The sequence below is a fragment of the Clytia hemisphaerica genome, unplaced genomic scaffold (assembly GCF_902728285.1).
Source record: "Clytia hemisphaerica strain Z4C2 unplaced genomic scaffold, Clytia hemisphaerica genome assembly, whole genome shotgun sequence".
Taxonomy (NCBI): domain Eukaryota; kingdom Metazoa; phylum Cnidaria; class Hydrozoa; order Leptothecata; family Clytiidae; genus Clytia; species Clytia hemisphaerica.
The window spans coordinates 294766-319987 of NW_027104076.1; the positions used below are offsets into that span (position 1 = coordinate 294766).

General features: G+C 33.7%; 3 protein-coding genes across 4 annotated transcripts in view; 2 read left to right on the forward strand and 1 right to left on the reverse strand.

Moving 5' to 3' along the window:
• LOC136812572 (ciliary microtubule inner protein 2B-like) overlaps window positions 1–5872 on the forward strand; it is a 29468-nt gene extending 23596 nt beyond the window's left edge. The window contains exons 4-7 of the mRNA XM_067069101.1: window positions 534–767; window positions 2059–2266; window positions 3098–3204; window positions 4745–5872. Coding sequence (XP_066925202.1) covers window positions 534–767; window positions 2059–2266; window positions 3098–3204; window positions 4745–4887 — 692 coding nt within the window. The 3' untranslated portion in view covers window positions 4888–5872. The remainder of the gene's footprint in view (window positions 1–533; window positions 768–2058; window positions 2267–3097; window positions 3205–4744) is intronic.
• Window positions 5873–6699: 827 nt separating this feature from the next.
• Window positions 6700–8224, reverse strand: LOC136812578 (reactive oxygen species modulator 1-like). Its single transcript, XM_067069105.1, has 2 exons — window positions 8052–8224; window positions 6700–6897 (listed from the first exon to the last, which is right to left on the reverse strand). Exons 1-2 carry the CDS (start codon window positions 8177–8179, stop codon window positions 6789–6791), a joined length of 237 nt encoding a protein of 78 aa, XP_066925206.1. The 5' UTR covers window positions 8180–8224; the 3' UTR covers window positions 6700–6788.
• Window positions 8225–8444: 220 nt separating this feature from the next.
• LOC136812569 (RNA/RNP complex-1-interacting phosphatase homolog) lies at window positions 8445–25015 on the forward strand. Of its 2 annotated transcripts, none has more exons than XM_067069097.1 (9): window positions 8445–8568; window positions 20088–20163; window positions 20491–20552; window positions 20880–20982; window positions 21522–21604; window positions 21831–21883; window positions 22072–22176; window positions 22390–22465; window positions 23220–24053. In XM_067069097.1, exons 1-9 carry the CDS (start codon window positions 8546–8548, stop codon window positions 24016–24018), a joined length of 1380 nt encoding a protein of 459 aa, XP_066925198.1. In that variant the 5' UTR covers window positions 8445–8545; the 3' UTR covers window positions 24019–24053. The 2 variants fall into 2 exon arrangements, with proteins under 2 accessions (XP_066925198.1, XP_066925199.1); XM_067069098.1 differs by lacking the exon at window positions 23220–24053 and adding an exon at window positions 24415–25015 and having other exon boundaries at window positions 8462–8568.
• Window positions 25016–25222: the final 207 nt, after the last annotated feature.

The window sequence follows — 25222 nt, forward strand, 5'->3', positions numbered from 1 at the left end:
GTTTTGCTTCGTTGATCAATCTTATTTTTTCAATTCTGTATTATGAGAATTACACAATCGAATTTAATTTTTCGGCAAAATAAAAATTTTTCGCCAGGGAGATTACGAAAATCTATTTGTATTTCCAAGCAAAATGTAATCAACCAAGTAATAAAGATTTTCACTAAAAGATTTAGACTGGCTTTTGCCTGTCGGAAAAAACAATATTACAAATATTTTGTGGATTAAATTTTGTCAAAACGAGCAAACTGCTGATTGCTTTGAATTTTAACTATACACCGGACATAAAAAACAAACAGATTTATCACTTATTCATTTAATTTTGCTTAAATACATATTGGGAACTGCGACTTGGAATACACCTTTTCGACCGTAGCTGACAATTACCGTCCCAGTTTCTCCCCCCCCCCCAAAGAAACTAGAGACAATAGAAAAAAGTGTAAAAAAAAGGATTGAATTGAGTTTAGGGTGGTGCCTGACCGTGCGACTGCGGTCGAAAAGGTGTATTAAATAAGTATTTTTATCATTCTCAGGTTATGTTCCTCACCACAATTTTACATATGGTAAAACATACAAAGAGGGTACTGAATCCTCCATTGCCCAATTCAAACATCAAGCTATGAAAGGACAAGTCGCCAAAGACGAATTGACGGATACAGTTCGTTCGTTATCAAAGCTTCGACTATCTGAAGACTATCCACCACCCGATCCAACGCATCCGGGAGTAAACGTGAGATACGCGTACGCAAACTATGGGAAATATTTCGGTAAGTTGCATTAATCCTTCGAGTATCTTCCTATTTCACCCATAGAGTAAGCATCTGGAGAGGGATGGGACTGTCAGTTGGAGTTGCCCCCCAAAATTTGATCAAAAAAATGAAAGTGAAAATAAGTTAGATCAATAAGTTCGAAGTTTTTATAACGGTAATAACAGAATTATTCATACAAAATTTTGCATTATCGCGGGTACTTAATTTCGCGATTTTTTAGGTCAAATTTCGCGAAATCTAATACCGTTTAAATCTTTCAGAAATGCAAAATCGCGAAATTAAATACACGCTAAAAAAAATTCAAAATAATCCGAAAATCGAAAATACTTATTTGTTACACTTAGTTACTATTTTTGCCACTAGTTTTGTTACTATTTTTGGTGTGTTTACACCCAATACGTTGCGTTTCAAGCGAAATCGGTCATTTTCTTGCTTTATTCCCACTTTTTGAAAATACCCAATTTGCGAAATTTGATACACGTGAAACACGTTTCCTCGAAAAAAAGATTTTCCTTCAAAAAATTTAATACCAATAATATAAGGCACATGCCTTGTTTTCTTGTAAATTGAACTGCCTTAAAAAACTAATTCGTGCAAAACTAACTATGGCGCTCATCAAAATGCCTAAAGAATTTTAAATTTTACCAGAAACCTATTTTGACGAGGCCGAAATTTTAAAGAAAAATTCACCAAAATAAATACATGTTTTTTTATAAGCAAGTGTCTACCCCTATATCAGGCTCGCATTAAACATAGCATTCTATTGTTCTATCGTGTTATGATTTTTCACATAATATTCCATAGTTTCTAGAGGGGTCACGACCCCCCCCCCCCTTAGGTAAGAGGACCCCCCCCCCCCCTTAAGTGCTAACCCCCTCTTAGGAAATTCATTTAAAATTTCACACCCCCCCTTAGAAAATCAGTATAAATGAAAAAATTGGAATTTCGCATAATTCAAGGAAGATCCCTCTTATCTAAGAAGACCCTCCTTAGGTAATAAGACCCACCACTTAATTAACTGACAACCCCCCTTAGGAAAGTCATACTTTTAACACCAGCCCTTGCTTTTGGTTCATCAAAACCCAAGACCCCCCCCCCCTAAATGTAGGGGGGGTAGAAACTATGTATACCTCTACAGTACACTAAAGTAAGAGTGAAAGAAGTTTCTGTCAGTTACCAAAACACTGAGCCTGGATATGCTTATGATATGCTTATGAACATTATGCTTATTAAAAAAAAAAAAAAAACAGAAAAAAGGTAAATAAATTTCCCTTGATTTTATTTCCAGATGAAAAGCGTTCGTTTACTGAGGCACCCATGCCAGGGTACAAAGGATATGTACCAAGGAATGAGGAGCACAAGTTGGGATCACGTTATAGTATTTGGACAAGACATGCTTACACCAATTCACTGGAGACTCGATTACAAGAAGAACGAAACAGCACTCAACCTTTGGGAACATTGCAATTCTCAAAGTCATCGCAGCCAGATAAACAGTAAGTAACTTTTGAAACTTTTCCTCGTCAGATGCTATATTGGGTTTGATCGTTTGCGATTATTTGCTCCAAACTCTTGAAATTTGGATTTCCTTTTAGCCAATGATTCTGCTGCTGCATTTATCCTTTACGATTAAAAACTTTTAATTATCCAGAGGGTCTGTAAAACACTGGCGAATGACAATTTAAAAAAATGCAAAACATTGTTTTCATTGTAAAGTTATAAGAAATTTTTTCTGTAAGATTATAAATAGCACTTTTTCATTTGAAATACCGCGCTACACCGCGGGGTGCCTCACTTTCTAACTGATCTTTTCAGATAGCGAGTCGGTATGGTCTGGTTATGGAAAAAATTCAATTGAAACAATATATTTGTCAAAATATTTACATCCGAAAATTTTAAAGAGAAATCATGAAAGCTTCTCAAATTCATAACACACGCTGATAAAATTAGATTTCATTTACAAGGCTGCATGACTACTTTGTCTGCTTCATTTTTCTTATAAAAACAGAACACTCAAGGGGACAGATGGAATTCTATTATGAATAGTTTACAATAGAAAAGACAACGAAATCTGCTAAGGAATTCTTGTCCTTCATCCAGCTCCGCTATTATATATCCCTGTTCTAAATAAAGTTCTGCAATTTTTACCTTATCCCCGACCAAACTAAATAAAAACAAATAGCTACGCTTCTGTGCCTCAATCAAAAGAATCCCAAAGACGAAAAACCTCTCCATTACGATCTTATTCTTCTTTACATTAATTGTAGAATACCTTTGTCAAAATTTTCTATGATCAACATTTATCTTTTCATGTTTTAAACTTTCAGCTCAAAGACAAAAACATGGCCTCCACCGGATCTTTCGAACTCTCGAGACAGTTTTGTATACAACAAGAGACTTGGAATGGTGCCCAATTACACTGGATATGTTCCACGTAAGAAATAACCTCAAAGTGAATGGTTCTTTACCGAAAAGGAGTTGATCACCTTGTACAATTGACCTGTAATAGTCCCTACTGGACACATATTTTACTCTTTAAAGGGGAACTAAACATTTTTTTGAAAATACCTAAATCACATCACATACTTCCAAGGAATGACCTCTGAAAATATTTTTCTCTAAAAACTTCTCTATCAAAAGATATAGCTCTTTATGTTTACAGAAAATCTAATCTTTTTAAAGCAATGCGTATTTTAGGGGGGGGGGGTTTGTACTTTTACGGTGTGACGGGATTGGCCCTTTTTTAGTACGGTATTACGGGATTTGACGAAAAAAGAGACGGGAAAACGGTATTTTAAAATCAGACGGTGACGGGATTTAGGTACATTTCTGCCCTGTACAAGCCGGTGTGACGGTGTTATTATTTTTTCAATTTTCGGGATTCCGGGATTCAGCAAAAATTTTGACGGGAAAACGGTATTTCGAACCCCTACAACCCCCCCCCCTATTTTGTTAGGGGAATAGGTCGAACCATGTGTTTGACGTAAACACGTTCAGAAAGTAATTGGAAAAGCTCTTACTTTTAGTTGATAGAGAACTTTTAACTTTTTTAGTGTAGCCATAACTTTTTATCCACAAATGGTTTAACCAAGAGACAGAATTCATTAAAAAGCCATTTTTGAGTGGAGTAAAACTATGTTTGAACTTTCGAAAACAAGTGAGTGAAAATGATTTTAGAGTCGATTGAAAAAATTGAACTTTTTATTGGAATAAGCTGAATATCCCAAATTTAGTCCACGTAAACTGAATCCTTCCTGAAATCAAAAATGATTTTACTATCTTCCTATTATTTCTTGTTCACGAAATATGAAGCTTTAAAGTTGATGAACATACACAAAATTCATAGAAAATATGAACGATATGACGTCACAAACATGTGTAAAGTGGGGGTTCATTTTTGAAAAAGGTTTTATTCAAAATAGGAAAGACATTGAGAGTGGAAATTATACTGTGTTGTGTAGTTCTTGGAGACAAAAAAAGCATGACCTCAAAAAATGTTTAGTTCCCCTTTAAACCGCTGGAGTTCCGAACAAACGTGTTTCGAAATAAACAGCAATTTAATAAAGTGGAATAGACAGCTGACTTGAAAATGAAATGCATTTTTATAAAAATTCTCTGTTAGCGTTCTTGTATTTGCCACGCTTTTTTAGACGATTTAGGCGAGATTAGTGTAGAGTATGTTCAGTAGATTGTGATTGAGTAGGTTTTGTTTTTAAATAAGAGTGATACTGTATCGTTTGCTTACTCGTCAATTTTAATTTACAAGCTTTTTCACTTTGGATTGACACAATATGGAGCAAGATTGGTCAGAAAGAGGAAAAGAAAGCCATTTTTTTCGCTTATATCAGCACAAATTACAATAAGCAGACACTGTCCTGATATGGAATATGTGTCTGATATGAAACGGGAACACTTATATGAAAATAAAACCTTTAATATCCAACAAATTATTTTTATAAAACTGTTTCTTTTAGAGAGGCGATTCGATTTTGGAACAACTTATGGTGATTCTACAAGATTGCTTCCTGTTTGTAAAGATACCATTGGTTATGCTACTGGAAAATATAATAACTCTGGTCCTCCTATTGAAAGAACTGTTATTCCGGTACGAATCTGAAATCAGAAAAATAATTATTGGTTATGAAGCTGATGAATCATAATCTGGACAAGGTTTAATTTGCTGATATAGAAGAAAATACCTCTCAACATTTAACTCATAAACTCAGGTCTAATATTACCAAAAATGAAATTGAGGGGGCTGAATTCTCTGAAGAAATATTGAATAGGCGAAAACAGAAAAAACAAGACGACTTAAAGTCGAAAATTTCGCCTAGAATTTAAACTACATAGGAAAAACAAGAAGTAGAGATTGAAGCCAATTTGAAATCTACTTTACATCGAGCCTTGATGAAACAATTTTACAAGAACAACGAGGCTTAAAATCGCTAAAAAAAGAGACCAATTTAAGAACAACTGTTGTTTAATTTTTAATAACTAATAAACAAAGGTAATATCACCGTCTATCAAAAGTTATTTATTTGATTCTTATAAAGCAAATGCTTATATAAGAAAAATGAATATCCTCATATTGTGCGCCATCTCTTGTTTATTTTGTAAGAGCTAATTACCGAAAGGTATATTACCGTCTATCAAGAGTTATTGATTTGATTCTTATAAAGTAAATGCTTATAAGAAAAATAAATGAGCTCGTATTGTGCGCCATCTCTTGTTTATTTTGTAAGAGCTAATTACCGAAAGGTATATTACCGTCTATCAATAGTTATTGATTTGATTCTTATAAAGTATATGCTTATAAGAAAAATAAATATGCTCATATTGTGCGCCATACTTTGTTTACTTTGTAAGAACCAATTACCGAAAGGTATATCAAAGTAACTTCGTCGGGACTAACAGATTCAACTTTCACCAAAATATGATGACATGATCATTTTAACTCTTAGTCAGTACTTTTATAATTTTATTTTTTATATAAACTTTCATGTGTAAGTAAATTAATGATAACTCGTGAAAATGAAAAAAAATAGTGTTTACATTTTAAATTTGATCAATAGAAGTAGAATAAAAAAATGGAACACAAGGAAGCATTTAGTAGGTCAAATTTGTCCCAATTAGTAGGGTCGTAAAATTCACAAATTTGTCTTTTTTCCCTCCCTTTTAGTCCCGCCAAGGGCCTGAGGGTCGAAAGTCGGGCGACCCACCCCCGTCAGGGGGGGGGGGGGTTGTAGGGGTTTAGAATACCGTTTTCCCGTCTAAATTTTTGCTGAATCCCGGAATCCCGAAAATTGAAAAAACAATAACACCGTCACACCGGCTTATACAGGGCAAAAATGTACCTAAATACCGTCACCGTCTGATTTTAACATACCGTTTTCCCGTCTCTTTTTTTCGTCAAATCCCGTACTCTTAGGTGCCAAATAAACGGGGGGGGGGGGGGTGTTCGAATAAACGGGGGGGTTGGAAAATTTTCGAGATCTTATAATAAACGGGGGGGGACCTAATTGCCAGGGGGTGGGAAATTTTACTTCTGAAAACCCAAAATAAGGTAAATATAGGCTAAAATCAGGCTATTTAGAGCAAAATAAGGGTCCTTCTCTTTGACAGTTGAAAATATTCTTTAAAATTAATAAACGGGGGGGTCCTAATAAGGTCCAGGGTGGGTGGAAAATTTTCGAAAAATTAACAAGCGGGGGGGGGGGCCGTTTATTTGGCACTTAAGAGTAATACCGTACTAAAAAAGGGCCAATCCCGTCACACCGTAAAAGTACAACCCCCTCCCCGTCAGCTCGCAACCCTAGTACCCCCCCCGGGTTGTTTTGTGGCTAGAGTTTTTAATTATTTAACATGACACATCCTAACTAGCAAACCCCTAGCAAAAAGTCTATAATAAACTCATTAAAAAATAGAACAGTTTCTTTCATGTGCTAGTAATTGATTTTCTTTTTCTAAAAAATTTGCTTATTATGTACAACAAAAAAATAATAAATTCTAATTGTTTTATCAGCATCGAATGGCAGTTCCAATACACATGAATGTCCCAAAAGTTCCTCCTCCTTGAATCATAACTTTGCCTACATTTGACATCAATTCTCTTCCTCTCAAACCCATTCTGTAACAAAGAAAGTTTTAAGAAAATTTAAAACAGAAATCTTGTTGACAGAATGAGTAAAAATACACACTTCTTTTTTTTATAAGAATACACTTAATAAGATGATGAAAATGGCCAAAAAATTAAGAATATGCTACCGTAAGAATATCACCATCATGGAATTTTGAGACCTGTTGAGACATAGGTACTAAATGTTACACGTTTTTTTTTTATTAGAACACCTAAAATTTGGCTGAGCCTGGATGTGCTTATTTCTTTTAGCAATTTTCAGCCTAAAATGTTCTTAAATGCGTTTTTAATTTTTCAGACTACTCTAAATCGACAATATGATACAAAATAAAGAGCACTTAAATTTGGCAAAATTTGGACAATATTTGACTCTCGATTTTTTGAAGATCCACCCCTAAATTTGGTTAAAACTGCTTAAAAAGAGGAAAAAATTGTAGTTTCCTGTCATTTTTTTCCAAACTGAGGCTGGGCATGTTCTTAAGATGTTCTTAATTTTTGGACGAATTTCAGCCTATATGTTCTTATAAACTAGGTTCTAATAAAAAGAAACGTGTAAATCTACTCTGAATTAAAACCCTAACCTTTAAGAAAATGCTGTTAAAATATTTAAGGATGATTTTCCCAAAAAAGTTAGGAATATGCATGATGAAATGGATTTACACCATTCTTATAAAAAAAAGCGTGTAAAAAAAAAAGCGTGTAACAAATGCAGCCCAACTAATCTTAGGTTCCAAATAAACGGCTCCCCCCGCTTGTTAATTTTTGAAAGTATTCCAACCCTCCCCCCCCCCCCCCCGGACCTTATAAGGACCCCCCTTTTTATTAATTTCTAATAACATTTTCATTCAGCTTTCAAAGTAAACTTATTTTGCTCTAAACAACCTGATTTTAGCCTATATTTACCTTATTTTAGGGTTTTCAGAAGTAGATTTTCCAACCCCCTTGCAATTAGGACCCCCCCCCTGTTTATTAAAATTTTGAAAATTTTCCAAACCCCCCCCTCTTTTTTTTGGAACCTAAGAGTACTTATCACTTCCATTTTTTCGCTTAGTTTAGACGTGGCGTGGCAGGGAGAGGCAACAAGCTCTTCCAACCACTATTACAATTTGCCCTCCTTAGCTATAGATAAAAAATAATATGTTTACCTTAGAGCAGAGTATGTACCAAATAATCCAGCAGAGCTGATTCCAACAGCAAATCCGATCATGAAGCCCATTTTCATGCGATCAAAACATGATGGTCCACTTTGCATTGGGGGTGGCTGATAAGGCATATTTGATTAAAAATCTAAATAGAAACAAAATAAATTAACCTCAACAATGAAATACGAGTATATATTGACTATTTGGCTTCAAAGAGGATGTGAGAGGAGAGAGACCAGAGAGCAGACTCCTACAAAGACTTGCAAAACTACCATCAGTCCATGCCGAAAATTTTCGACTCACTGCTTTTGCGGCATTTTGACTTTGCCTCGTTTTGAATATATATTCTTTATTTGGCGCATCTAAATGAAGCGCCATATCATCATTTATAGAAACCGAAAGTTCTTTGTCAACAAAAGAAAAAATTCACACTGGACTGGTCTCCATCTCCAGCTCTACCATCTACTTGCTCATTCAGCAAATGAGAATAGAAAATAATGGGGTCAAGAATTCCAGAAAGGTAAGAATAACAGTACTATGTTTATTTTCTTATTTCTTTTGTGGTCAAACTTTGAAATATTTATATTTCAGAAGCGTTTTTTTATGAGAATTTTCAAACATTCCTCATTTTCTTCATTATTAATTTCGCATAGCGAAAGTATTACGATCGTCTTTCTATGTGTGTGTAGCGAGATTATGTAAATTCGGTTTCTAGCGCTACGGCGAGTGTCTACGTCACGAAAACACTATCCAAAGGTGACATTGAGCCCTTACACTGATGTCAGAAACAATGAATCTCGTCTCATCTAATTTCTAAAGCTTAAATGAGCCAATAAGATTTAACCTATGGATAAAAGAGCTCATTAAAAATGCACGATATATGAGATTATGAGCATGCATACATCGTAACTTTTTTAATCGTAGGGCGAGCTTGGTTACAATAGCATGCTTCTCCTGTCTTTCTTTATACCTCCATGGGAAAATACATGATCCTTTAATGGTCGAAATTCAGTTCTTTTTCTAAATTTAGGAAAACAAATACTATTCGAATAATCAAAGGTTCAGGGATAAGAGATAAGCAGATTACAAGATATTGATTGATTAAGTTTCTTTTCGTACTGTACTACATTACAGTATTCTTCCACTAAAATATTTGAAATCAAACGATAGATATTTTAAATTTTTAAAAATATAGTTTCAGGCTTATAAAAATAATATCTTTTACCTTAAATTACAACAAAATATCAAGACTTAATGATCTTTAACTATAATCCATATCATAAATATATCAATTTAACAATAAATAATTCTTAAATTCTTAAAATCAATAAAATAATAATTTCTTTCTATCTTGTACAATTCAATAACATATACATAAATTGATTTAAAATAAATACAAATTTTAAATACATAGTAAATAGAATAAATTTAAAGATGTATACTATTATCTTAGTTGCAAACAAACTCAGTAAAAACATGATTGCCTTTGCTGAAGACTTTTCGTAGAAGTCCCAAGGCGAGAAAAATATTTTGTTATCAAAAGGCAAAAGCAATAACATTTACATTTTTCCCAAGAGCAATCAAAATGACAAAATACTAGAATCTGATTGGATGCGATAAAACGTGCCAAGAGTTGTTTGCAATCAGGCGTTTGTATGAGTGTAGTGAAAACATGTTGAACGGAGGTTAGACATCACGTCTGAAAGCAGCAGACAAAACACAATCCTGATTTAGTCGATGCAGACACATAATTTGTTTAATTTTAATTTTGTAAAAAAAAAAGATCCAGACACAATGAACTGAAAGAAAATTAAAGGCAAAATTTTGAAAATAGAGGGCCTGAAAAATCAAGCTTCTCTGTTATTCAAAAGTTTGTCTATAATTTCTTTCTGGTCATCAATTGTCTGTTGCATAGACTTTATCAAGAATGTGTTTTGCCTGTACAGTTCTTCTTTTAGAGCCAACTCTCTCTCTTTGATGGCCAATTCCTTTTCTCGCAAATCTAGTTCTCTCTCTGATTTATCCCTCACAAAATTTAATACGGTCTCTCGATTTTCCACCTTTTTGTCTGATCTTTCCTGACGTGGTTTCTTAGGTGCTTCCTCTCTAGTTTTTGTCTCTCCAATAGTTTCGCACAATGTTTTCCGCTTTAATTTCGCCTTTTCTTCTTTTGCTTGTGATGCTTCTTTTTCAAGTTTTCCGTCATTCTCAATATCCCGCAAATTTTGTAATAATTCATCCAGTTCTGTTGGGGTAGGGTCATTCATGCCACTACCTTTAATTTGCAAATTTTGTTTAATTTTGAACTCACTGAAAAGTTCATTAAAATGTTCGCGTATAAATCGACGTTTAAGGGGCCTTCCAGTTATCACAGACATCTTGCTGGTTAATTCTTCCCAAATAGGTGTTCTTTTTGGAGAACCTTTTGGAAAAGAAAATAAATTTGTCATCATGACCTCTTTGCATAAGGAAACCTGCTCATCAAATGTAAATCGAGATCGAGGTTTTGATGATGGTTGTTTGTTGTTGTTGACTTCAAACGATGATGACGACAGAGACGAAACACAGGAAGACATACAGGGTTCCCAGCGGTCAGGGAAAACCTGGAAAACCTGGAAAAAGTAGCTTTTTTGGAAAAAGTCAGGGAAAACCTGGAAAAGTCAGGGAAAATTTAGAAAAAGTAGTGAAAGTCAGGGAAAAGTCAGGGAACTTTTTTTGGAATAGTCAGGGAAAGTCAGGGAATTCCAAAATCAGTCAACTCCAAATTACAAATGATAATTGAAATGATATTATCCTTTTCATCTTTCATTTTTGCAGGTATTTTATCAGCCAGTAAGTATTGGTGTATTGTAAGCTCTGTGATATTTATTTAGTCCACAGTTCTGACAGTTTTGTTTTACTTATCTCTTCATTAGTTTCTTTTATTTCGTTCCAAAGAGAGATTGATGAGCTTGTTGCAAAGGAATCTAAAATCAAAAAGACTTGTCAGTCACTCGACAGTGATTTCGTCAATTTAGTCAGTGAGGCAGAAAAACGCCCAAACGAAATGGTCTCTTTGATTACTATAAGGCTAATGCTTTAAAAAGAAGACAGAATGAACTCAATGAGGACCTTGATGACTTGCATACACAAATAGAAGCAAAACGCCAAAAACTTAAGTAGATCTCAGAATATTTTTTGAGCGAACTTAAACGTTATTATTCACTTTTTAAGTTAGAAATTCAACTGTTGGATTATATTTTTAGCTCATATAGCTGTATGATATGGTTTTAGTTTTGATATTACAGGGTATAGTTTTTTCGGCCTGTGTATAGGTAGAGCCTATAAGATAAAGTTTTTGAATCTAGCAAACCTAAAATGTTTTCCCATTCATCCTAGTTTTGAAATTTGCTACGTGATGATATAAATTGCACGTGTCTAATAATATTTATAATGAGTTGTGAATAAAATGAGTGACCAAATTAGGAGCTATTTTCTTAAAATGAATGTAAATTGACAAAAGTAATGTTTATTATCTTGGAATGAAGAAAGGATTATCAGCAATGATGCATATTGAAGAAAATCTTTTTAGAAAGAGGAAAGTTTTCATTCAAATGATAGTACGTTCATCTTTACATACGACGGTACCCCTTTTGTATCCTGGTTTTAGTGGGGTTTTAGTAGACTCGCTTTTTAAAAAATATATGTATTGAAATTGTGTTAAGTTTTATTTTTTTATCTCAATATGGTGTTTTTCAAAATACTGTTGGGGCGAACGGTCAGGGAAAAAGGCCCAATATTCTGCTCTGGTCAGGGAAAAAGGCACCTTGGTCAATCTAAAAGTCATGGAAAAAGGACTTTTTTTTGGAAAAAGTCAGGGAAAAATATTTCTCTTAAGTGCTGGGAACCCTGACATATCCACGACATTACTTTGAATAGTTGAAAACACAGCAGGGTGGGCAACAGTTGATACAGCTACAGAGGAGGGACGGCAAACAGGAACAATAACATTGGCAGCAGGACAAATCAATGGACGAAAAGGTACAGACACAGGAACATTGGTACGAAATGGAACATTGAACAAGGGTTTCCTGGCAGAATTTGTAAAAATTTTTGTCAAATTGACAGGTGGCATCATGACTTTACTGTTATTACGTTCATGTTGTTGGGTGACTGTTTGGAATTTCTTTGATGACGTTGGTGTGGTGGTAATGATTTCGAAGTGGGGTGGTGTTGGTGGTTGATTTTCTTTTGAAGCAGAGCTAAAAAAGAAAAAATATATAATCAAAATAATGTTTAAAGATTGATATTAAGCTAATTTCATTCATTTTCTTTATACTGCAAACAATGTTTTTTTTAAACACTACTTGACTTTATTTAAGAAAAAGAGCAGAAAGCAAAAACAAACAAAATTCTTATCACTAAAAGATGATGATTTTGATACTTACAGTTTGAAAGTTTCGAAAAAATTGTCCATTTTTGTGCAAAATAAAGTAAAGTTTTGGATCAGATCAGGACCTCCACAAAAAAATTTTCTGGTTTCTAGGAAAAATTTTTTTTTGTTTATGTTTATGTTTTCGCCAAGACCCTAACCATTTAGGTACAAGCTTTCCCGGAGAAAATAAATATTTTTGAGTTTAGATCCTAACCGAAACAGGCAGACGGTAATTTGTTGTTTTTACCGTCTGAAGCAAAGTTGACACCAAGTTTTCCCGATAAGTCGAATTTGCTTACCCGGGCCGTCGTGACATCACCAACCCCAGCACTCGCCGTAGCGCTAGAAATCGAATTTACATAATCTCGCTTGTGTGTGTGTGTGTGTGGCGAGAAAATTTTTGGGGCGCAAATTATGGCGTGGGCGTTTGGCTGCGGGCGTACTACGGCCAATGTTCTAAAAGTGGACTCACTCACAAAGATAAAAAACAGCGCTTTTCTTAATAATTAAAATACGCTAGTGCAAGAAGTGTAACCAAGCCTTTGTAAACATTTATCTTCATCATGAGAATTTTTTAATGGCTGCTTGATTGCACGTATGCTTTTGCCTCTTTGAAACTTTACCTGTATAAATTTTTATCATGTTTTCTGGTCTTTTGTAGAGTATTTAGAGGTTTATTATTCGTTTACTACTAAGTATTTTATGTTTGTGTAGTTAGTGAATGCACCAATAAATATATAATACTCAGTACGTAGTACAAAAAGAGTTAATTTTACACACAACAACACTTCACTCACACATAAAAACCCACTAGAACCCTCTTCTTTACTGAAACTACAAACAGCACAGGTATGATCTTTTTTTCCTTTTTTCACCAGATAGTTATGTGTTAAATATTAACCAGTTGTGACAAACAGTCTGGTTTAGCAAGTTTTTCCATGACCATGTATTTCCTAGAAATCATGTCAATTGAAATTCAGCAATTATTTTCATAATCGAACTGTCAAGCTATCCAACGAAATTAAACGATTTAGCTGTTCGATTACTGAGCCTAATTTGGTAAGACAATTTTTTGATTAGTTTGATTATATAAGTTTGATGACAGTTTTTTATCTCATGAAGTTTGATTGTTTGATTGGTGTTCGATGAGTTTGGTTTAAGTAAAGGTTCCAGCTTTTCCTCCCCGATGCCAGGCGATGATCAACCGAACCCTATCAAACCGATTTTGGTAATTGAACCATTTCATCGAACGAAATCGAACGATAGGTGTTCGATTATCGATTATAGCAGTAATCGAACTTTGCCGGAAAATCTTCAGTTTGATGTTTGATTATAAAGTTTGATTACTTACATTGCAGTTCGATTAAGTTCGATCAGTGTTTTTGTAGCTCAAATGATTCCAGTTATTGTTAGCGCAACCAGCTCAATCAAACACATCGTACATCAATCAAACTAACCGGAATTTCTTGGTTCGATGACTGTTGGATTTGGTTCGGTAATCACACAGTTCGATTGACATCGCTTGGCCGATGGGATGATAGATATTGGCCTGCTCTTTAAGCTTTAGCGTTGGTGTCTACTAATAAGCCATCAGAGTGTAACAAGAATGGGCAACCAAGGTAATAAATCAAACTAATTGAGCTCCAATCAAACTTCATCGATCTTGATTTTCATTTTGAATCATTAAAAACTCCAGTGTGAGATTCCCATTTCCGCACTAAGGTTCTTGATACTTTTCTGGAATCTCTCCCCTATATATATATTTTACGGGATAACCAGCAAGAGATTGGGTTTGTTTTAATGGTATGCAGTTAGAGCATAAAGGATTCTTTGTTGTGATTTTCTAGAAGGGCCATTAATCAATTACGTATAATATTGATTCTTTTACTGTTTTTAGCACTTACTACTTTCACTGGTGTGTAAACATTTATTTTATGATTTTGAAAGATTTACGGTCAAGCTAGAAATAATTAATTTTAAAGGTCTATTATAGCATCAGAAAATAATTGCATCACTTTTAGTGAGGTTTAGTCAATTAGTATGTGGTGGGAAAATTGGAGTGACAGGTGGTAAATAAATCCCCATATTCTATCTTGACCGAAGTCTGTATCCTTAAGTTAATATATTTTTATATGGATTTTTGTGTTGAACTTTGGGAAAATTTTAATCTCAAGGAGTATTATTTCTTTAAAGCTTAAAGTTGGCTAGATTTTATCCTGCCATTCTCTACTTCAGAAGCTTGAGCTCAACTACTCAACTGCTTTTTGCCTTTAATGGCCTCTTTCAGAAAATGCCTATACATGGGGGGGGTGGAGAATATAGTGTCTAGGGGGGGGGGTTAGTGAAAAATCTACAAAATTTGCCTTGTCCGGTGGGTGGGTAAACTTGCTCTGTTTGGGGTAATTTTGCTCTGTTTTAGGGTAGTTTTGATTGTCCATGGAGTCAACTGATGCTTGTCAGAGGGTTAGACCTGCTGTCTGTGGGTCAAAAGTCACAGGGTAAATTTCAAAAAAATGTTATATCCTCCAACCCCCCTACAATATTCTGCAATATTCAAATTTTTTCTGGAAAAGCCCAATAATTTTGATGGTGGTGCGCTGGTGCGCCATCATTCATATCAGAAAGCGAAGATAGTATACAACAGATTTTTCTGACTACTGTAGCTATTTTCTCAATTTTAGAAAATTCTTTTGGTTATAGAAAGAAGTTGATATAAACTTTGCGCAAGTGAAAGAATTAAGTCTTATCACAAGTGACTTGTTATCAAAGCACAAAATGAAGTTTCTGGCATCAATTAAAGAATGGAAAGTTCTTTTTCTTTTCTTCATTTTCAAAAAATTTTAAAATTATTTTTCTCAAGTATATTGCAGTTCTCTGATTTATTCTGAACCCAATTAAAAGATCTTTTTTACGCTTATAAAAAGGAATTTTTTAGTCGCATGTTTAAGGAATCTTTTTGTTTTTAATGTATTGAGATTTTTCATAAGAAAAGGGTATCTACGACCTTTGTGTACAATAAAATGTGTATATTTTGTGTAATGCTTCATTCAAAATCCATTATGCTGCAGGAGTCACGTTTCACGCGTCTTCGTCGTTGATATTCAAATATTATGCGAAATTTTCGACTTTAAGTCGTCTTGTTTGCATTTTTATGGGATAGCATGATTCTTCATTCAAAGTCATTAAAGGTTTGCTTGTGAAAGTTTCGTGACAACCCATGGTTGCAGTCTTAACAGTTTGAGATATTGGAATGACATTTTCTTAAAAGAAAATTGTCTTTTTTTATATCAAAATCTGCATCAAAAATGAAAGTAGTCTCTTCTACTGATTTATACTTTGTGGCGCTCCTTTGCAGACTATTTATTCAATTTCTACCAATAAGATTTTCGCATTTCACATAACCCTTCTTTTGGCACCTGTGGCCTTTTGCCCAACGGGCGGCTGTAAAATATCACCCTCCCATAATATAAATGGGCCATTCCAGAATTTGTCTGTAACAGGGTGTGGATGACACAGGATTTCTGAGGGCAAAAGCTTTCACCAAAATTTCCAAGGCGAGAGAAGAAAATGTATGAATCTCCAAGGCAATTGAATTAAAAAAGGCAAAAAAGAGTGGAATTTCTGATGCATTATGCAAAAGTACATGGATTTTTATCTCAATTTTCGACCACCACTGGAAAAAAAAATTATTTCCGAGGCTAGAAAAAATTAAAAAATGCACGTCGTCTGATGGGGGATACAGTAACAAAATTTTTCTGGAATGGCTAGACACCTCTTTTATTTGTTTCAATTTGTGATCCTAAGGTGTAAACTTTTTCTCATCTTCAATTTTACTAAGAAAGCAGAAATTTGATGCAAGAGTTAGATTGTCAACAAAGTGCAGTAAAAGAAGAACTTAAAATATGAAATATTTTCATTTTGAAGAATTAATGCAAAAAAGTGAAACATAGAAAAGTTTTATTTTTTAATGCTTTAATTGAAATGGGGGATTTGGAAAATTATCTATGTTTAGTTATTTTGCACTTTAAACCCCTGTAACTATAGGCAAGCACCCTGTTGCTAAGATGCTGACTTGAAATCGAAAATGAAACCACTGAAAAAGAAAGTAAAATCGGCCCGCACTCCAAATCTCGTAATCTTAATATAGGAGTTTTTAAGTCTATACTGTCTCCTAGAACAAGCACTTCTTATTAAAGCCATAACATATTAGAAGACGTAAATTTGAACTGAAAAGCAGCAACAAAGGTGCAAGAATAATCCTTATTCAGCTGAAAGTAGATTACATGTTTTTTTTATAAGCATTGCACTTATAAGCATATCTAGGCTCAGATATGGGGAAAAATTAAGCATATGGCAAGCATTACTTGAGCCTACGAAAAATGTTTTTTTCCTAATTTTGGCTTGTTGGCTTGTTGGACTTATGGATTTTCAGTATTTCCCTAAATTTATGCTTTAGATTTAAGCATCCCCTCAAGCATTTTTCAGCCTTATTAAGCTTTTGACCTAAGCATCTCTGAGCCTGTTTTCGGATTTTTGTATGCTTATAAAAAAAACATGTTATCTCCTGGGAATATAGCATGATCAAATGACATCATATTTCAAATCAAAACATTGATCTTAACTTCCTGGTATGACATCATAATTACTTCTTTCAATTTACGTGTTTTCACAGGTTGATGTGTGTACTCTGTCTCCAGTTTGCAGAGTATGGCAGAAATCATTGAGATCTCGGGGACAGGCGTGCTCCATTCTCAAGAACAACGGAAAATTAGCCAATTTCGTTAGTTTTTCTATCTCTTTCAAACAGCTTTTCTGGCAGTTACACAAAGTTTAGGAGTAGGGTTTCAATGATATAATTTTTCCTTGGGGGCAGCCATGACTGAAAACTGGCTCTGTCTTTGTGTATTTTTAATGGTATCAAAACAGATAATGCTATTCTTTAAGAGCAGTTTTCTAAAAGGTTTTATGTTTTGTATTTTATTTCTTTTTTTAATTATTAAGTTTGATCTTTTATTGTTTTAATGAGCATAATATTTCTTCTGAAGATCCATATGGCTTTCTTATCATTGTATAAACTTCCATATATATGTTTTGCATATTTTCCAACTAAATTCAACCACAGCTTTTTCGTTTCTGTACTTTTGCATATAATCCAAGATGGTTGGTGGAAAAGCAAAAAGGTCTATTGAAAGTTTCAAGTTTCTATTTCCAGCAAAGGAAAGAAATTAACCTGATAAAACTCTTTCTACACTATAGGAAACAAAATTTCAAGATATGTCTGGGGCTTTAATGCTTTAAAATTTCCTAACGAGGAAAGTTATTCCTTCAGGGTGGTATATCTCAAAGCTCTGTTTGTTAGATTTCATTTTATTTTGCACATAGACAGTATAGCCCTAACTTTTCGTATAATATAAAATTTACGGGAAACGCATATTTTGACTTTGTACCCAATACTACACACAAGAACTTAAGCTAAATCTATCTATCTTTCTATATTTAAGTAGTATTAAAAATGAATGTTCATTATTACTACATATAAAAGCATTTAAAAATAAAGATAAAGGTTAAAAAATAGTGAAAATGTCTATGTTTATTCAAATATATTTAATCACTGGTAATCAAAATCTTTATAAAATAAAAATATCTTTGTCAATAGAGAAATCTGCAAAATATTAAGTCACTGGGTGTATAGTTAGGATTGCAAAGAATATTGACTCCAAAAGGACCAGAAAAATCTGAAGTGACTCAGAAAAAAATGCAATGCAAAGCGGGAAAAAAGTCAGTTTGCAAAAAAACGCCACATAGAAGATCTTTCGAGTTCAGTATGTGAATAGAGCAGTAAAAAATTCAACTTTTCTATTTTTCCTTTTTTTTTGATAATGATAATCGAATACTCCACTATCCACTGATGATGAGCGGCACTATCGTAAAGCTAGAATCGCTTCACATATTCTTGAGAAAATGATTGACAGATTAAAGTTTTTGCTAATCTAGCACCGGATGTAGAAATTTTCTTCCGACACGCTAAAGCTCTGAAGGTCGGGAAACTTTCAACATCTGGAAGGTTTACATTACGGAATTTCGCCTGACCCCGTAATTTTTTAGAAAAATGGGCCCGAGTGCAATTTGGACAGGGAAGGTGTCATGGCCGACAAAATTTGGGTTAGAAAAAACTTCAAAAGGTTTCACGAAATAAATTCAAATACAAAACTTTTTGGAGAAGGAATCATGTAAAATATTATCGTTCTTTTCACAAGGAGGGCATGTAGAAATACTCAAATAAGTATTTTTCCTTCTTTAAACTGATCACAGAAGCAAAAACAAAATATAAATAACATTGTACACAAAAAAGCCTGAAAGAAAAGAAAAGTCATAATCATCATCTATAATAACACTAAAAGAAAAACTAAAGCTATAGAAAATGAATACCAACCCTCAATGAACACTTTTGTGAAGTTTGCTAAAGATTTTATCCAAAAAACTTCAGTTCTGGAACACTGAAGTCGGTTTGTCGGTTGTCGGCCGGTGGACAACAGTTATATTTGGAGGACGGTCTAAGATAGACAACAACATGAAAGTTACTGATAAAAGCCTAAGCCCATAAGGAACATACCTGCTTTAGTTTCTTTGGTCTTTGAATGGTATAAAATTTGAGAAAGTGCAGAAAAAATCAGCCATCCAAAACAAACAAAAACAAAAGTTATGATTATCAACTTTTCTGTGGTAGAAACACATTTTTTGGGTTGGTGCACATACAGAAATTACACTGGATACTAAAACTAATATTCAGGGAGTGATAAGTACAGTTAAACTACAAAAAATCCATCAAAAGAAACCAAAAACAACCATACATTTTTTGAAAAATTCATCAGCCATGTTGTTTGTAATTTTTGCCGACATACTCATGACCTGGTAACTAACGACAGTGATTTGACAGTCTTTTTGAGGCACCAGATCTCTAAAAATCAATTTCACTGATGATGAATGTCGTCAATGGACGACTACTATCCCTCTCCGATGGGATATTGGCTCGCTCCTTTAGAGCTTTAGCGTGGGCGGCCGCCAATATGCCATCGAAATATTAGATAAAGTTTTTGCCTGTGCGAGTGCTCGCGGGCGTTCTGCAAGCGTTTCGGCTCAATCCTGAAACTGCGCAAAATGGGGTAGAACTTTGCTGCGGCAGATCATTTCGAAAAGTTATTTCGGAAGTTATTGGAATGTTTACAAGGTTCTTGACAGAAAATCCTTTGTTTGATTGTCAATGATGACAAAGCAGTTATTAATTTTGTTAGATCTGATAAATTGATGTTTATGAATTCACTTTATAGTTTTGATTCCCACTGAAGTATCTTATTCTGGTTTTCATGTAATTAGATGCTGTTTTAGAGCTTTAGATACAGCCTGATAGATCATTTTTTACTTATAAAACTAAATATTCATGTTTAGGGCCCTTTCCTAATTTGGAAAGAAACCTAATTAGGAAAGCCTATTAGGAAGGTCGAGAAAATTGTAAAATACTTTCCTAATTAAGAACTTTAAACTGCAAATTATATGGCAGTACAATTATCTGCAAGCTAAACCTCTAGTCTTACTGAAATATTTTTCAACGAAATTATTTCTTGTAGATGGTTGGATTACAATGCAATCAATGAACCAATCGAAGGTGCCCCAATCATTGCTTTTAAAACTCCTTTGTCAGATGTAAGTTATAATATTTTACAAATATTTTTTTACTCATAAATTATTTTTGACAATATACCGGGTGTGCCAAATATTTATCAAGTTTTGACTTTTGAAAGAATCTTTTTGATTTGGAAAGAGGAAAGAGAAACTTAATTTTGATAGGAGGTTAAAACATTGTCCATTAGCTTAAAACAGACTGAACATAGACCTTTCAAATACAAATTTATAAGCTTTCTGAAAGTACGAAAGTTGAACACATGTACGACTAATTATCATTTATATGTTTGTCAAGAAAATAAATCAAGCAATTTCATGTATATATGTCGATCATTTTGTATCTTTCAGCGTTATAATCGTCCAGAAGATAACACAGATGAAGAAGCCACATTTGTTGAAAAAGATAAAGAGTAAGAAATTTCTTTTCTGACTGAAAAACCAGCTTTCTCGAAAATGAACTTTAATTTTAAGTTACCTATATGGAACTATTTTTTTTTTGGAAACTTACAAATTATCACAAAACAAATTTTGCCTTTGCTGGGTATCTCAAAGATTGAGCTTAAAATTTTATTGATGAATAAAAATTATTATTATTTTCTTATTGAATTATTGATCAAATAATTTTGCTTGGCTCCAGTTTCACAAAAGTTACATAAAGAATTCTGTTGAGCCTAGTTGAGCATGTAATTTTGACCCTGTTTGATCTAAATAAAATATAAAATACTTCTTTTGGTTAGGTTCACCCCGAGTCAACTAGTTGCAAAAGTTGAAGAGAAAGACCTCGAGCTATCAGTTGTTGTTGACATCACATTCACTTTCCGATATTATAATGGTGTACACGTAAGAATTACAAAAAAACTTATTACATGTTTGTTAATTACACATACAAGTCATTGAAATAAATAAGAAACTAGTTTAAAAAAGACAAATTTACGATATGAGGGTACATGTTGATTGTATATAAGTTTAATTTTCTTAGAAAACCTCCTTAGACCAAATAAAATTTTGGTTAAGGTCAATTTCAATTAATATGGTTAGTTTAGAGTGTACAGCCCGAATACGTGACCTTTTTCCCTAAGCAATAACATGCCCATTCACGCATTTACACAAACCGCTGGGGGCCCCTAATAAAGATAAACAGGTCCTGTTGCAGATTCACCGCTTAACAAAGCTCTGCAATATAACGTTATAAACTCAAAATTAGTCATATTTCGGAACTAAAAGGCTGCTCATTCTTTAAGAGATAAAAGTTTCTTGCATCATGTTTTTCATAAACTTTTAAGGATGTTTTAAGGGTTTTGCATCATTTTGTTTGTAACCTCAAAATGTTTAGTATTGTGTATTTTGGTCTAATGCCGATTCAAAACCTGCTTTCTTAGGAATTTGAAAACAAGCACAATATACAATATGATAAAATCAAATGTCCTGGACAACAAATACCACCTGATGAAATTATTAACAGGTTTGTATATCCATCAACAACGGTTTTACGGTATCACTGCACTGGCTAAAATTTGCTTTCAAAACAGTTTTTTTTGTGAAAATAATCCTTAAAGATCTTAGTTTTCAATCACTTTTTTTAATTTAAAGTTCTCCTTCCCAAACCTAAAAAACTAAATGATATATATACATTTTGAAAAAGCAAAGGAAATGATAAAAATTTGCTGTCCTTTTTATGTGATTTTCAGGTTTGCAACCATTATGAATGATTTCATATCAGAAAATGGTCTTGATGGTAAAAGTGAGTAACTACTTCCTTAAATAGATAACGCGTAGACTTTTCTTGCTCACACAAATCGAAGATCTAAAATTTATGCGTGGACAAAATTTCGCTAATTTTTAAAGAAGTTACCTTTATGTCAGCTAAAGATTTCGACGAGAATCCTACAAACTTTTTCTTCAAATTTTTCCAAATTAATTTTTCCTCAGAATTAGTAGGATTACATTGCACACACGGTGTGAATCGATCTGGGTATGTGTTGGCAAGATACTTGATAGAATGGTTGAACTTTGAACCTGAAAAAGCGATAGAAGGTATGTATAGTCTTGCTTTATGAAATCTTTTTAGTCTAATTATGTTACTTTTAAACAGAATCGTATGCAGACTCCATAATTTGAGCCCTCGAGTCTTAGCAACCTGGTTACTTAGAGAAGAAAAATGTTAACTTATCTTATTCTTTTGAGGGGTGTCTTTAGAACCAGAATTTGAATGGTGGCTTTTTATTCTTTATTTGATGTAAATTTAAGCTGTTGGTAAAGCCCGTGGCTATCCAATTGAACGAGAAAACTATTTGCAAGATTTGAAAGAAAGGAAAGCCAGAAAGTAAGTTATTATACTGTGTACTATCGTTCTGATTTCATTTTGGTGTGCGGTGGCATTGGCTGTAAATGTAGTTTTGAATGATTATTTTATGTGTACTCTTTGATTTAACCTATATTCATGGTATACACCACTGGAGAGCCTTCCAAGAATTTTCAAAAACTTCCACCCAATACGTCATTTTTTCTACTTTTTAAGTGACGTATTGGGTAGGAAATTTTAAAAGTTCTCAGAAGACTCCCCAGTGATGCATATCATGAATTATTCGAATATTTCCTTATCTCGAAGTATCTCTCAAAATTATCTCCTTAATTCCAATCGGTCTCTAATTTTAAAGAAAACAGGTCCCTTTAAAATCGTTCGAGAGGGAGAGGTAAAAGTAACCTGTAAGATATTTATTCTTTTCACTCTGGTAAACAATACAACCTGCCATTTGTAGAGAGTTTTATCTTCTCCTCATAGAGTGCTCGATAAGTAATTAGAGCGTTACTATAAAGTTATCTGCCATTGAAATCTTTCAAAAATATGACCACATACTCAAGAATATGGGTAGTAAAATTTGCAACACGGAGAGGACCTGAAAGCAAACAAACACGATCTACCATTGGAAATCTCCAGCGCGCCGTTTTGCTACCTACATTCATCAAATGAGACATCAGAACGAAGAATGTCGATCAACAAACCAATCAGATGACGATATACATACAATATTCCTATTCCTTCCATACAAAACAATATTCCTCATTTTCTTTACTAGCGGTTACGAGGAGTATAATGAAACCAGACCGTCTGCATTCAATGTGAGAAAAACTATCGATTTGAGTGCATCATGGGACGAATGGATTCACAAATTCGAAGAGTTTTCTAATAAGCTTCAGTATACTGGTGCTAGAAAGAAACAGTCTTTGTTTCGCTTTGCTGGAAAGGAATTGCAAGAAATTTATCAATCCATTGATCATTCTGGAGAGGATTACGACTCAATACTAACGGATTTGTTTTTGTATTTCCATGGTGATAAGCTTTCGACGAATGTGTCTTACCATCGGTATTTCATTTTTCGACGGACCCTTATTCGTGCCGGTGAAGGTTTCGCAGAATACGTCGATCGGTTAAGAACGGTAGCCGAAAAGTGTAGTTTTGTGAACACTGATGTTGAGATTGTAAATCACGTGATTGACAAATATGCAAGCGATGCATTACGTAATGTACTAATACGTCAACCAGAATTAACGTTAGAGACAATGATTGAATTGGTGTCTCAAAACAAATATCTCCAAAAAGAGATGAATAGAAAAGAACCGGTAACCGAGGAAAACGTTGAAAAACCTGAAGATAAAAAGAAGAAAAGTAAAAAGAAGAATAAGCGGAAAACTGCAACAAACTCATCTACGAAAGATATGGACAAAGATACCTCTAAGACAAAACCAAGCAAATCGAAAGACAAAAAACTTGTATCCAAACCTTCAAAACGCCAGAAGCGAAAACCTTTTTCGTATTATTTTTGGCTGAACAATGCATTTGTATTTGTAGCTCTAGGATTTTTGTTCAAGCGATAATTCTTTATATATCTAGATATATGCTTATATAACCAAAGAAATATAAGAGTAGAGATTAATCTTTACTCTTATATTTCTTTGATATAACCAATCAAACGACACTTGCACGATCGAATTTTGTATACACACACACACCTTACAGAAATAACACAACTAGTTTCTTACATACAATTCACTTCGTTTTTTGTTATTGTATTTTTTAGCATTCCAAGTTTTGCATTGTTTTTTATAAGTTTCTATTATTGAAAATATGGAATAAGATGAATTTGCAACACTTTGAGTTTTCTTCATCGGACAGTTCTCCTAGAATAAAGTTTATAGAACTGTGAATTACGTTCCTTAATTATTTTTGCCATAGTTTATGCTCTGACCGCTAATAAAAAATTTGTTTTTCAGGGGTTACGAGCAATGGAAAAACGGTGAAGATTTCATAACAGACAAATCACTTTACAATTCAGATGGAAATTTTCAAAACGACAATTACGATTCAACACGGCCGTTACAACAACAAGAACATCACGTGCGTGATGATTGGGATCGAAATTTTAGACCGCCCAACAAAGATGGGCGTAGGGACTATTATGATAATTACTATGATAATAGAGACGATCGAAACCGCCACCATTATCATCGAGGGCGTCAACATAATAACAATTATAGATATCGGGATGACGATTATAAGCGACATCGGGAATATCGGCGTTCACAGAGAGATAATCAGACTTTTCAATCTGATAATTATGATGACTACAGTCAAAATAATGATGATAGTAAAAGGACTTCGCGCGCTCCACGCTGGTAAATAGGGAAATTTTTAGATCGTTTGTTTTTAACTAAACTGTTTTAAGTTTTTTTATGTACTTCTAATCTTACTACAGTATATATTTTATTGTTTTAATTCCATACTAGTTTTAACTTTATGTATATTCAGCAATTTGTGTTTGTGAATGCCCTGTAGACTACAATCATGGTCGAAACATATTCAGATTTTAGTGTATTTTTAACGTTTTTCATAATTTAAAGTTCGGACGAGAATTGCTATTTTAGCACTTCCACTTTCTTTCATTGAACATTTCAATTTTGGAGGGGTTCGGTGGCTTCTAGGCTATATTCCAAGTCTTATTGGAGCAAATTTGAGCTTTTAAAGTTTTTAAGTCTCATGTTAAGAGTTAAAATTCTACTTTCCAAATGTTGCTTAAAAATC

Bases quoted from the DNA above. Each gene is read 5' to 3' on its own strand.
- LOC136812578 (XM_067069105.1), bottom strand. From the start codon at position 8,179: ATGCCTTATCAGCCACCCCCAATGCAAAGTGGACCATCATGTTTTGAT. The intron at 6,898-8,051 runs GTAAACATATTA...TCTTTGTTACAG, and splicing joins GGTACATACTCTGCTCTAAG to AATGGGTTTGAGAGGAAGAG.
- LOC136812569 (XM_067069097.1), top strand. From the start codon at position 8,546: ATGGGGTCAAGAATTCCAGAAAG. The intron at 21,605-21,830 runs GTTTGTATATCC...TGTGATTTTCAG, and splicing joins CCTGATGAAATTATTAACAG to GTTTGCAACCATTATGAATG. The intron at 22,177-22,389 runs GTATGTATAGTC...TGTAAATTTAAG, and splicing joins ACCTGAAAAAGCGATAGAAG to CTGTTGGTAAAGCCCGTGGC.